At 37.2% G+C, this 13,458-nt stretch overlaps 1 protein-coding gene across 4 annotated transcripts in view; it reads right to left on the bottom strand.

Moving 5' to 3' along the window:
* The window catches only part of MCCC1 (methylcrotonyl-CoA carboxylase subunit 1), a 70,269-nt gene that overhangs the window by 30,730 nt on the left and 26,081 nt on the right, over positions 1-13,458 (bottom strand). For all 4 annotated transcript variants that reach the window (XR_005032927.2, XR_008997047.1, XM_036926695.2 and 1 more), the window contains one exon: positions 129-240. Coding sequence is in view for 2 of the 4 variants with exons in the window: in XM_036926695.2 (XP_036782590.2) it covers positions 129-240 (112 nt within the window). In the remaining 2 variants the exon portion in view is untranslated. The remainder of the gene's footprint in view (positions 1-128; positions 241-13,458) is intronic.

A 13,458-nucleotide genomic window follows, 5' to 3' on the forward strand; every position in this document is an offset into this window, starting at 1 on the left:
ACCACTGGGAAGCAGTTGCTCAGCAGGGCTTGTGGGGAGATACTAGTTTCCCAGATTTCTGATGTGAAAATGAGCATGGCTGAGGTTTATATTACAGACACTTACACATTTCTTTACAAGGTTCTTACCCCTGGGGCCTCCTCAATGATCTTCTGATGTCTCCTTTGTACACTACAGTCCCTTTCAAACAAGTACACAGCATTGCCATGGTGGTCACCAAACACCTGGACTTCTACATGCCTATTTAAAAACCCAATGAAAAAGTTTCCATTTGTAGTATGAACATTCAAGGGGAAAAAATTATATATATGACTGAAAAATAACAAAACTTAGAAAACATAAGAAAATATATTTATGACCTGAGAGTAGGGGCAAGTCACAAGTACAAACTGTCTGTTTGTAAGGAGGAGACCAATAAATCTGACTACATCAAAACGTAGTGCTCAAATAACACATATGTAACACCTGTTAAAATTGTCCCACATTTCTTGCATATTATGTTCTGTTTGTTTTCATTCTTATTTCTCTTTGCATTTCAATTTGGGAAGTTTCCATTGACATATGTTCAAGGTCACTGATTCTTTCCTTAGCTGTGTCCAGTCTGATGAGCCCATCAAATCAATTCATTTGTCACAATATTTTATTTTATTGAAGTATCCTTGATATACAATTTTACATTGGTTTCAAGTATACAGGACAATGGTTCAACACTCACCCATATTATTAAATCTTTACCCTCATTATTGCAGTTACTACCTGTCAACATAGGAAGATGTCATAGAATCATTGTCTATGTTCTCTGTGCTGTACTACCATCCCCGTAACCAACTTATATTATGACTGAGAATTTTTGTGCCCATTTATCCCCCTCACCTTCCCCACCCATGCACCTCAACCCCTTCCCCATGATAATCACCAGTCACTTCTCAGTGTCTATGAGCCTACTGCTATTTTGTTCAGATTGTTTTGTTTTTAGAATCGACAAACAAGTGAAATCATATGGTATTTGTCTTTTACCATCTGTCTTATTTCACTTAGCATAATACTGTCTAGGTACACCCATGTTGTTGCAAATGGCAGGATTTTATTCTCTTTTTTAAAAAATAATATTCCATTCTGTATATGTACCACATCTTCTTTATCCATTCATCATTTATAAACACTTTGGTTGCTTCCATAACTTGGCTACTGTAAATAATGCAACAATAAACATATAGGGGCTTGTATCTTTGTGAATCAGGGATTTTGTTTTCTTCAGGTAAATTCCTAAAAGTGAAATTACTGGGTCATTTGGTATTTCTACTTTTAGGTTTTTGAGGAACCTTCATAGTGCACTCTACAGTAGCTGCACCAATTTACATTCCCACCAACAGTGCAGGAGGATTCCCTTTTTTCCAACTCCTCACTAACACTTTTTATTTGTCTTTTAGATGTTGGCCTTCCTAACTGGTATGAGGTGATATCTCATAGTGGTTTTAATTTGCATTCCCCTGATGATTAGCAATGTGGAGCATCTTTTGATGTGCCTGTTGGCCATCTGTATTTCTTCTTTGGAGAAATGTCTGCTCAGGTCCTCTGCCCATTATTTAATTGGGTTATTTGTATTTTTGATGTTCAGGTACATGAGTTCTTTATATATTTTGGATGTTAACCCTTTATTGGATAAATCATTTATGAACATATTCTCCCAGTGTACAATGCCTTTTTATTTTGCTGATGGTGTCCTTTTCTGTACAGGTTTTTTAGTTTGGTGTAGTCCCACTTGTTCATTTTTTACTGTTTCCCTTGCCTGAGGAGATGTGTTCAGGAACAAGTTGCTCATGTTTATAGTCAAGAGATTTTTGCCTATGTTTTCTTCTAAGAATTTTATGGTTTCATGACTTACATTCAGGTCTTTGATCCATTTCAAGTTTACTTTTGTGTATGGAATTAGACAATAGCCCAGTTTCATTCTCTTACATGTAGCTGTACAGTTTTCACAAGAAGTTATTGAAGAGGCTTTTCCCCATTGTATATTCATGGTTCTTTTATCATATATTAATTGACCATATATGTGTGAATTTACATCTGGACTCTCTATTCTGTTCCAATGATTTATGGGTCTGTTCTTGTGTCAGTACCACATGGTTTTGATTACTGTGGTTTGTAGTATAGTTTGAAGTTAGGGAGTATAATCCCCCCAGCTTTGTTCTTCCTTCTTAGGATTGCTTTGACTATTCAGGATCTTTTGTGGCTCCATATGAATTTTAGAACTATTTGTTCTAGTTCATTGAAGAATTATGTTGGTATTTGATAGGAACTGCATTGAATATGTAGATTGCTTTGGGCAGGATGGACATTTTGACAATATTAATTGTTCCTATCCATGAGCATGGGATAGATTTCCATTTTTTGGTGTCTAATTTCTCTCATGAGTGTCTTGTAGTTTTCAGAGTATAGGTCTTTCACTTCCTTGGTTAGGTTTATTCCTAGGTATTTTATTCTTTTTGATGCAATTGTGAATGGAATTGTTTTCCTGATTTATCTTTCTGCTAGTTCATTGTTAGTGTATAGGAATACAACAGATTTCTATGTACTAATTCTGTATTCTGCAATTTTACTGAATTCAGTTATTACTTCTAGCAGTTCTTTGATGGATCCTTTAGGGTTTTCTATGTATAATATCATGTCATCTGCAAATAGTGAGAGTTAAACTTCTTTCTTACCAGTCTGGATACCTTTTATCTCTTTGTGTTGTCTGATTGCTGTGGCTAGGACCTCCAGAACTATGTTGAATTAAAGTGGTGAGGGTGGGCATCCTTGTCTTGTTTCTGATGTTAGAGAAAAGCTTTCAGCTTTTTGCTATTAAGTATGATGTTTGCTGTGGGTTTGTTATATATGGTCTTTATTATGTTGAGGTACATACCCTCTATACCTATTTTGTTGAGAATTTTTATCATGAATGGATGTTGAATTTTGTCAAATGCTTTCTCAGCATCTACTGAGATGATCATGTGGCTGTTATCCTTCTTTTTGTTAATGTGGTGTATGACACTGATTGATTTACAAATATCATACCATCCTCACATCCCTGGAATAAATCCCACTTGGTCATCCTGAATAATCCTTTTCATGTATTTTGTAATTCAGTTTGCTAATATTTTATTGAGGATTTTTGCATCTATGCTCATCCAGGGATATTGGTCTATAATTTTCTTTTTTGGTAATGTCTTTGTCTGGTTTTGGTACTAGAATGATGCTGGCCTCATAGAATGAGTCTGGAAGTATCCCCTCCCCTTCTACTTTCTAAAATATGTTAAGAAGGATGGGTATTAGCTCTTTAAATGTTTGCTATAATTCAACTGCAAAATCTGGTCCTGGACCTTGGTTTGTTGGCAGTTTTTTTTATTACCAATTCAATTTCATTATGGGTAATTGATATGTTCTGATTTTCTATTTCATCCTGCGTAAATCTTGGAAGGTCATTTGTTACAATGTTTTTGATTCCTAGCATTTTCTTTTGATTTTTTTTCCTTAGAGTTTCCATCTTTCTGCTTACATTACCCATGTGTTCTTTCATGTTGTCTACTTGTTCCATTAGAGCCATTATATTTATCAGTTATCTTAAATTCTGTATCTGCTAATTCCAAACTTTGTGTCATATCTTAGTCTGGTTTTGATATTTGCTTTGTCTCTTCAGACTGTGCTTTTTCTTTCATTTGAGCATGACTTGTAAATTTTTTGTTGTTAAAAGCTGGACATGACGTATGACGTAACAGGAACTGTGGTAAACAGACCTTTAATGTGAGGTTTTGTGTTAACCTGCCTAGGAGGCAGGCTGTGTTCAATGTTTGTAGTAGCTGTAGGTGTCAGAGGCTTCAGTTTCCACTGGTGTCCTTGTTTTGTTTTGTTCTGTTGCCTGTGGGTGTCCTTAAGAACCCCTTCTTAAACAGAGTTTGTGTCTTGCAGCTCTTTCAGTTGTAACCCCATTATTATAATGGCACCCTGGTGACATGGTAGCAGTGTGTAGGGGAGGGAAAGTATTCTATAATTTTATGAGTAAATCTTAGTCTTTTAGTGGGCCTGTGTCCTTTGTGCTTCAGAAGTGCTTCTTAGCTTTTTTTCTCCCCATAGGTGAAACAGGAAGGCTAGAGGGAGTCACAGTAGGCTAAGAGCCCTTTCCCCAGGACAGAAAAGGTTTTGACAATGCTTCCCTTGGAGTGTTGGGCTTTGTTAGGGAGAAGAGACTGCTTTGGGTCTATTTCAAAATAGTTACTTTTTCCCCTCCCTGCCCCTAAATGTAAGGGAATTTCTCAGATTTTCACTATGACAACTTGGTATGCTCTTAGAGGAACCCCCCCGAAAATTTGGGATTCCCTTAACACTGGGCCTGAAGGACTTTCTCCCTATCAAGTTAGTCCACATTCAGCCTCCAGCCATTTGTCAAAATTCCCATTTAAGTGTCCCTATCAGATTACAGCTTTGGCAGCTTCAATTCCAAGTAAGCAGATCTTGGTTGTGATTTGTTATATTTACATGCCAGCTCAGATTTCAGAGTGGTGGTTTGTCCTGTGGCCTCAGTTCTCTGATGGGCCTAAAGTTCACTGACTTTCATTGTGTTCAGATTTTGATGTGCTTTTTGGATTTGAGTGACAATTTTCAAGCTCTTTACATGTTGGAGCTTAACTATTTGTTTTTCAAATACAATTGTAAAATTCTATCACTTCCACAGTATAACACAGAGAAGACAAGTAGTGACTCTATAGCATCTTACTATGCTGATGGACAGTGACTGTAATGGGGTATGTGGTAGGGACTTGATAATAGGGGGAGTCTAGTAACCATAATGTTGCTCATGCAATTGTACATTAATGATATAAAAAAAATTCTATCACTTCCACTGATTCTCCCTTATCTTTCAGGTGCTCCAAGGAAAGAGACATTAGAGCAGGCCTCCAAGTTCTGAAAGGAGCACAATACAGCTCTTTCCTAAGTTCTCAGAAGCAGGAAACAGTTTTCCTTTGGCTGCTTACAAGGGAAGCTCATAGAAGATAAGAGTGGTTATGATTTCTGTAGTTGTCATACAGCTCTTGTTATTTTCCTTTTTTCTGATTGATCCCTTTTCTGTGCTGCTTTATCTAACTTAAAGGTTCTGAAACACACTGTGTGAGAACAAGGAGGCACATCAAATCCCAGCCACTGCTGGAGCCTGGCTATACAGACAAATGCAGCTGGGTTCTATCAGGAAAGAGTTTTAAAGTTTTCATTTTCTTATTTACATTCTTTAATTAATCTAGAATATATGAAGTGAGAAGGGAATCTAATTTCTTTTTTTAATCCCCCAAAATAATATAATTTGAATATTGTTTTCTATCTCAGTCTTTCAGATAAACTCAATAGTTCTGATCAGATTTACAAAACATCTTGATATCTACCTTTCTCAGTTATCAGTACTACCCTGAAAATCTCCTGGCACTCCATTAACTCAACATGTAATTATTTAGAAAGATATAAAATCTACGATTATCATGATTTTGAAATAATACTACTAGAAAATACAGAACAGAAAACATATAAAAATGTTAATACTAATATTAGGAGAACAAGATTAAAGTGACTTTGTTTTCCACTTCCTGTATTTTTCAAGTTTGTAATATATTCATATTACTTATATATTTCAAAAAATATTACTGATGCCTATCATCCAGGAAGTCATATGCCAGGTAACATACAAGGGAAAATAAGAAGAAATATACTACCAGGTCCTTGATTCTCAGGAGTTTCCCAGCTATAAGGGGAGTAAGTTACAATGTGAGGTGATATAGCTAACATTTCACAAATAATTTACATCTTCAAAAATGTTGCAGTCCCTGAAATAGCTAGCTGAGGTCCTCATGACAATTCTAACTCAAGAGTGCCAATTTGGATAGTCAGCCTACCCTTTTTTCAAAGACACTGCAGAAGGGAGCCCCCAATTTACCTTAGAACTTCCTCCATTTCCCTTACGTTCTACTAATAGGTGGCACATGCTGTGTTCTCCTAACTAACTGGTCTATTTAGAGGCTGACTTTTTTACTATAGAATTCTAAATGAATTTAATTTACCATGCCACATGGGGACAGCTTTAAGTTTTGTTAAGGCCCGAAACGAAAACAATCTGGGGCCTTCTTTAAGAAGAATACAAAAGAAGGTACAGGATCTTAGAAAAATGCTCACACAAGTGAAGGGCCTGAAGCTTTAGTTCATTATCTTCAAGGTAAATCGCTTTCTGGTCATGGTTCCCAGATGAATTTTTCTTCTTTTTTTTAAAATTAAGGTATCATTGATATATAATCATATGAAGGTTTCATATGAGCAACATTATGGTTTCAATATTCACCCATATTACCACGTCGCCCCCACCCCATTGCAGTCACTGTCCATCATTGTAAGATGCTATAGAGTCATTACTTGTCCCCAAATGAATTATTCTTTATAAGGTCACTTGATATACAGGTTTTACACACACACACACACACACGTAATTATCACAAAATCTAAGAAACAAGAAGCTTTTATAATCAGTATCTTATTTTAAGCAATACACATGAAAATAAAATTCTAAAAAATAAATATTAGAAATTTGCATGGCATATGCTACAGTGGTACCTAGAGAAGCAGTTTAGTGCCATGGCTTACTGGAGTCAAAATGCATGAGTTGAAATCCTAGCTTCACAACTTCCTAGCTGGAAGAGCTCAGGCAAGTCACAGAAGCACTCTGTAGTTCAGTGTCCTCACCTGCAAAATGGGAATAGGACCTACCTAATGGGATTTCTGTAGAAAGGTGATTAGTCTTAAAAGGACAGCAAGATTACTTCCTATATGTATAATACTTAGAACCTGGCACATGGTAAGTGCAATATAAGGGTAAGCTCTTACTAATATTATTTAATAATATATCATGATTATAATTCAATTCTAGTAACTATTTCCATTTTCTGAGCATTTCAACTGTTGCTTATAGAGTTCTCTAAAATAAAACTTAACTTCTTACAAGAATTTTTTTATTTTGTAAAGATTCTAATTTCCAACAAGTAACGGGTTGAATAAATTAATGGGACATCAATATCACGGAACCATTAAGCCCAGTAAAAAGAATGGGTAGATCTATATTTACTGACATGGAAAGATGTCTGATATATTAGCATATGATATATAAGATTTTATTCATTGTTCTCTATGTATTTTGTGTGTGTATATATACATAAATGGTTCTATTCACATAGAAAATGCCAGGGGATTGGCTTAAAGATGGTGGCATGAGAGGTGAGATAGAAACTTCCTTGCAAAACCACATATAATTTGAAAATATAGCAAATACAACTAATCCTGAAAGAACAACAGGGAAGAAGGCTGTGCCAGACTGCCTACACCTGGGAAACAGAGCAGACCTCACAGAAAGGGTAAAGCACCAAAGGTGTGATCCAGTGGGACACAAGCCCTTCCCCCACCTCAGCTCACTGGTGGGAGGAAGAGAAACAGAGCGGGGAGTGGGTGGAGGCCTAGGACTGCTTAACACCAAGCCCTGGAGATCTGCTCTGGGGGCATGAACCTACATTACATGGTGCTCTGGAGATTATGGGGTTGGAAAACTAAGACAGGTAGAATACTTAGAGACACTGAGATTCTAGCCACTTGGGGAGAACAGGTCCCCACAACCGGCCGCACTGTGACACAAGAAAGGCAGGCACTTTGAGAGACTTCCTAACAGTGAGAAGGCTGCTAATGGGGCAAGGATTGCACAGAGCTTGCCAATCAGGAGAAAGGACAGGTCGACAAAATTGATCTGGCACACTCAGCCAAGCAGGTGGGGAATTTTCAGGAGCTTCAGGCGCTCCATCCCCCTGGCTGGTAACACAGTTACAAGGCCTCCCACTGCTATATGTAGTCAGCCACTCCTTCCTCCCAGCTGGCAATGGCTTGCAAACTGCCTGCCACAACATTGCGTGAGGCCAGCCAGAGGACAGCCCTGCCTATGGCAGCTACAAGTGCATAGCATAGAGGCTCCTCCCAGCGCACTCAGTGCACTGCCCCTGGCAATGGGCAAGGCACTGAAGCCGGGAAGCAGCAAACAGCTCTTTCCTCCCAGCAGGCACCAGTGCCGCTCACCTGAGACACCTGCCATCGCTCCAGGGGCAGAGCAGCTCCAGAGAGTAGAGCTTCTGGGCACTAGAGGGTGCCACCTACAAATATGAAATGTCAAAAGAACCTGGTTCAAACCAAAATCCCACAAACACCAGAAAGAGGGCAAAGTGAAACTGAACACCAAACTTCTTGAAAGAGATTTCAAAATAAAAATCATAAACATGCACATGGAGCTACAGAAAAATATTCAAGACCTCAGGGAGGAATTCAAGAATGAGATACAAACTTTGAAAAATAAAGTATCTGAAAGAAAACATAAAATGGGGGGATTTAAAAGCAGATTAGATGAAGTAGAGGAGAGGATAAATGAAATAGAAATTATAGAACAGGAATACAAAGAAGCTGAAGCATAGAGGGAAAAAAGGATCTCTAGAAATGAAAGAATATTGAGAAAAACGTGTGACCAAGCCAAATGGAACAATATTCGCATTATAGAGGTATGCCAGAAGAAGAAGAGAGAAAAAGGGATAGAAAGTGTGTCTGAAGAGGTAATTGCTGAAAATGTCTCCAATCTGGAGAAGGAGATGGTCTCTCAGGCCATGGAGGTGCACAGACCTCCCAACACAAGGGACCCAAGGAAGACAACAACAAGACATATAATAATTAAAATGGCAAAGATCAAGGATAAGGACAGATGTTTAAAAGCAGCCAGAGAGAGAAAGATCACATACAAAGGAAAACCCACCAGGCTACCATCAGACTTCTCAACAGAAACCTTATAGGCCAGAAGGGAAGCATGATATATTTAATGCAATGAAGCAGAAGGGCCTTGAACCAAGAATACTCTACCTGGAAAGATTATCATTTAAATTTGAAGGAGGGATTAAACAATTTCCAGATAAGCAAAAGCTGAGAGAATTTACCTCCCACAAACCATCTCTACAGTGTATTTTAGAGGGACTGCTATAGATGGAAGTGTTCCTAAGGTTAAATAGCTGCCATCAGATAAAAAACAACAGTAAAGAAAGTACACCAATTAATTACTAAGCAAATGCAAAATTAAAATCAACTACCCCCGATGTCAGTCAAGGGATGGACAAAGGGTACAGAATATGATACCTAATATATAAAGAATGGAGGAGGAGGAATAAAAAAAGAACCTTTAGATTGTGTTTGTAATAGCATACTAAGTGACTAATTTAGAGTGTTAGATAGTAAAGAAGTTACCCCAGAACCTCTAGTAACCACGAATCTAGAGTCTGAAATGGCAGAAAGTACATATCTATCATTAATCACCTTAAATGTAAATGGTCTGAAAGCACCAATCAAAAGACACAAGAGTCACTGAATGGATAAAAAACTGGACCCATCTATATGCTGCCTACAAGAGACTCACTTCAAACCCACAGACATACGCAGACTAAAAGTGAAGGGATGGAAAAAGAGATTTCATGCAACTAATAGTGAGAAAAAAGCAGGAGTTGCAGTACTTCTATCAGCCAAAATAGACTTCAAAACAAAGAAAGTAACAAGAGATAAAGAAGGACATTACATAATGATAAAGGTGTCAGTTCAACAAGAGGCTATAACCATTATAAATATCTATGCATGCAACACAGGAACACCTACATATGTGAAACCAATACTAGCAGAATTAAAGGAGGAAACAGAATGCAGTGCATTCATTTTCGGAGACTTCAACACACTACTCACTCCAAAGGACAGATCAACCAGACAGAAAATAAGTAAGGAGACAGAGGCACTGAACAACACATTAGAACAGATGGACCTAACAGACCACTCCACCCAAAAGCAACAGGATACATATTCTTCTCAAATGCACATGGAACATTTTCAAGAATAGATCATATACTAGGCCACTAAAAGAGCCTCAGTAAATTCAAAAAGATTGAAATTGTACCAACCAGCTTCTCAGATCACAAAGGTATGAAACTATAAATAAATTATACAAAGAAAAAAAAAAAGCCCACAAACACATGGAGGCTTAACAATATGCTCCTAAATAATCAATGGATCAATGACCAAATAAAAACAGATCAAGCAATATATGGAGACAAATGACAACAACATTTCAACACAACAAAATCTGTGGGATGCAGCAAAGGCCGTGCTAAGAGGGAAGTATATTGCAATACAGGCTTACCTCAGAAAAAAGAACAATCTCATATAAATAGTCTAAACTCACAATTAATGAAACTAGAAAAAGAAGAACAAATGAGGCCCAAAGTCAGTAGAAGGAGGGACATAATAAAGATTATAGCAGAAATAAATAAAATAGAGAAGAATAAAACAATAGAAAGAATCAATGAAAGGAGAAGCTAGTTCTTTGAGAAAATTAACAAAATAGATAATCCCCTCACCAGACATACCAAGAAAAAAATAGAGTCTACACACATAAACAGAATCAGAAATGAGAAAGGAAAAATCACTACAGACACCACAGAAATACGAAGATTTATTAGAGAATACTATGAAAATTGTATGTTAACAAACTGAATGACCTAGAAGAAATGGACAACTGTCTAGAAAAATACAACCTTCCAAGACTGACCCAGGAAAAAAACAGAAAATCTGAACAGACCAATTACCAGCAGTGAAATTAAATTGGTAATCAAAAATCTACCTAAGAAAACCTCTGGATGAGATATCTTCACTGCTGAATTTTATCAAACATTTATGGAAGACCTAATACCCATTCTCCTTAAAGTTTTCCAAAAAGTAGAAGAGGAGGGAATACTTCCAAACTCATAAATGAGGCCAGCATCATCTAATACCAAAACCACGCAAAGACACCACAAAAAAAGAAAACTACAGACCAATATCCCTGATGAACATAGATGCAAAAATACTCAACAAAATATTAGCAAACTGAATTCAAAAATACATTGAAAAGACCATCCATTATGATCAAGTAGGATTTATTCCAGGGATGCACGGATGGTACAATATTAAAAAATCCATCAACATCATCCACGACATCAACAAAAAGGACAAAAACCACATGATCATTTCCACAGATGCTGAAAAAGCATTTGACAAAATTCAACATCCATTCATGACAAAAACTCTCAACAAAATGTGTAGAGAGGGAAAGTACCTCAACATTGTAAAGGCCATATATGACTAACCCACAGTCATCATCATACTTAACAGTGAGAAGCTGACAGCTTTTCCTCTAAAATTGGGAACAAGCCAAGGATGCCCACTCTCCCCACTTTTATTCAACATAGTACTGGAGGTCCTAGCCATGGCAATCAGACAACACAAAGAAATAAAAGGCATCCAGACTGGTAAGGAAGAAGTTAAACTGTCCTGGTTTGTAGATGACATGATATTGTACATAAAAAAAACCCTAAGGAATCCACCCCAAAACTACTAGAATGAATATCTGAATTCAGCAAAGTTGCAGGATACAAAATTAATACACAGAAATCTGTTGCATTCCTATACACTAATGATAAACTAGCAGAAAGAGAAATCAGGAAAAGAATTTCATCATAATTACATCAAAAAGAATAAAATACCTAGGACTACACCTAACCAAGGAGTTGAAAGATCTATACCATGAAATTACAAGACCCTCATGAGAGAAATTAAAGAAAACACCAATAAATGGAAATACCTCCTGTGCTCCTGGACAGGAAGAATTAATATTGTCAAAATGGTCATCCTGCCCAAAGCAATCTACAGACAGATTCAATGAAATCCCTATCAAAATACCCACAGCATTCTTCAACAAACTAGAGCAAATAGTTCTAAAATTCATATGGAACCACAAAAGACCCCGAATAGCCATAGCAATCCTGAGAATGAAGAAAAAAGCTCAGGGGATCATGCTCCCTGACTTCAAGCTGTATTACGAAGCCGTAGTAATTGAGACAATTTGGCACTAGCACAAGAACAGACCCATAGATGAATGGAACAGAACAGAGAGCCTGGGTATATACCCAAGCATATATGGTCCATTAATATATGATAAAGGAGCCATGGATATACAATGGGGAAAAGAGAGCCACTTTAACAACTGTTGTTGGAAAAACTGGACAGCTTTATGTAAGAGAATGAAACTGGATTATTGTCTAATTCCATAAACAAAAGTAAACCCAAAATGGATCAAAGACCTGAATGTAAGTCATGAAACCATAAAACTCTTAGAAGACAACATAGGCAAAAATCTCTTGAATATAAACATGAGCAACTTTTTTCTGAAGACATCTTCTCGGGCAAGGGAAACAAAAGCAAAAATGAACAAATGGGACTACATCGAACTAAAAAGCTTCTGTAGAGCAAAAAACAACATCAGTAGAACAAAAAGGCATCCTTAAGTATGGGAGAATATATTCATAAATGATATATCCAACAAGGGGTTAACACCCAAAATATATGATGGGCTCACATGCCTCACCACTCAAAAAGCAAATAACCTGATTAAAAAATGGGTGGAGGATAGGAACAGACACTTCTCCAAAGAAAAAGTTCAGATGTCCAACACATAAAAGATGGTCCTCATTGCTAATCATCAGGGAAATGCAAATTAAAACCACAATGATGTATCACCTCACACCAGTTAGGATGGCCAACATCCAAAACATAAGGAACAAAAAATGCTCGCAAGGTTGCGGAGAAAGGAGAACCCTCCTACACTGTTGCTGGGGATGTAAATTAGTTCAACCATTGTGGAAAGCAATATGGAGGTTCCTCAAAAAACTAAAAATACCATTTGACCCAGAAATACCATTTGACCCAGAAATTCCACTCCTAGGAATTTACCCAAAGGAAACAACTTCTCAGATTCAAAAAGACGCATGCACCAGAGGATATAGACAGTTCTCCAAAGAAGAAATTCAGATGGCCAACAGGCACATGAAAAGATGCTCCACATCACTAATCATCAGGGAAACACAAATTAATACCACAATGAGATATCACCTCACACCAATAAGGATGGCCAGCATAGAAAAAACTAAGAACAACAAATGCTGGCAAGAATGCAGAGAAAGGGGAACCCTCCTACACTGCTGGTGGGAATGTAAGCTACTTCAACCATTGTGGAAAGCAATATGGAGGTTCCTCAAAAAACTAAAAATACAAATATCATTTGACCTGGGAACCCCACTCCTTGGAATTTACCCAAAGAATACAACTTCTCAGATTCAAAAAGACATATGCACCCGTAAGTTTATTGTAGCACTTTTTACAATAGCCAAGATATGGAAGCAACCTAAGTGTCCATCAGTAGATGAATGGATAAAGAAGATGTGGTACATATACACAATGGAATACTATTCAGCCGTAAGAAAGAAACAAATCCTACCATTTGCAACCACATGGATG

This window comes from Manis pentadactyla, chromosome 1 (assembly GCF_030020395.1).
Source record: "Manis pentadactyla isolate mManPen7 chromosome 1, mManPen7.hap1, whole genome shotgun sequence".
Classification (NCBI taxonomy): domain Eukaryota; kingdom Metazoa; phylum Chordata; class Mammalia; order Pholidota; family Manidae; genus Manis; species Manis pentadactyla.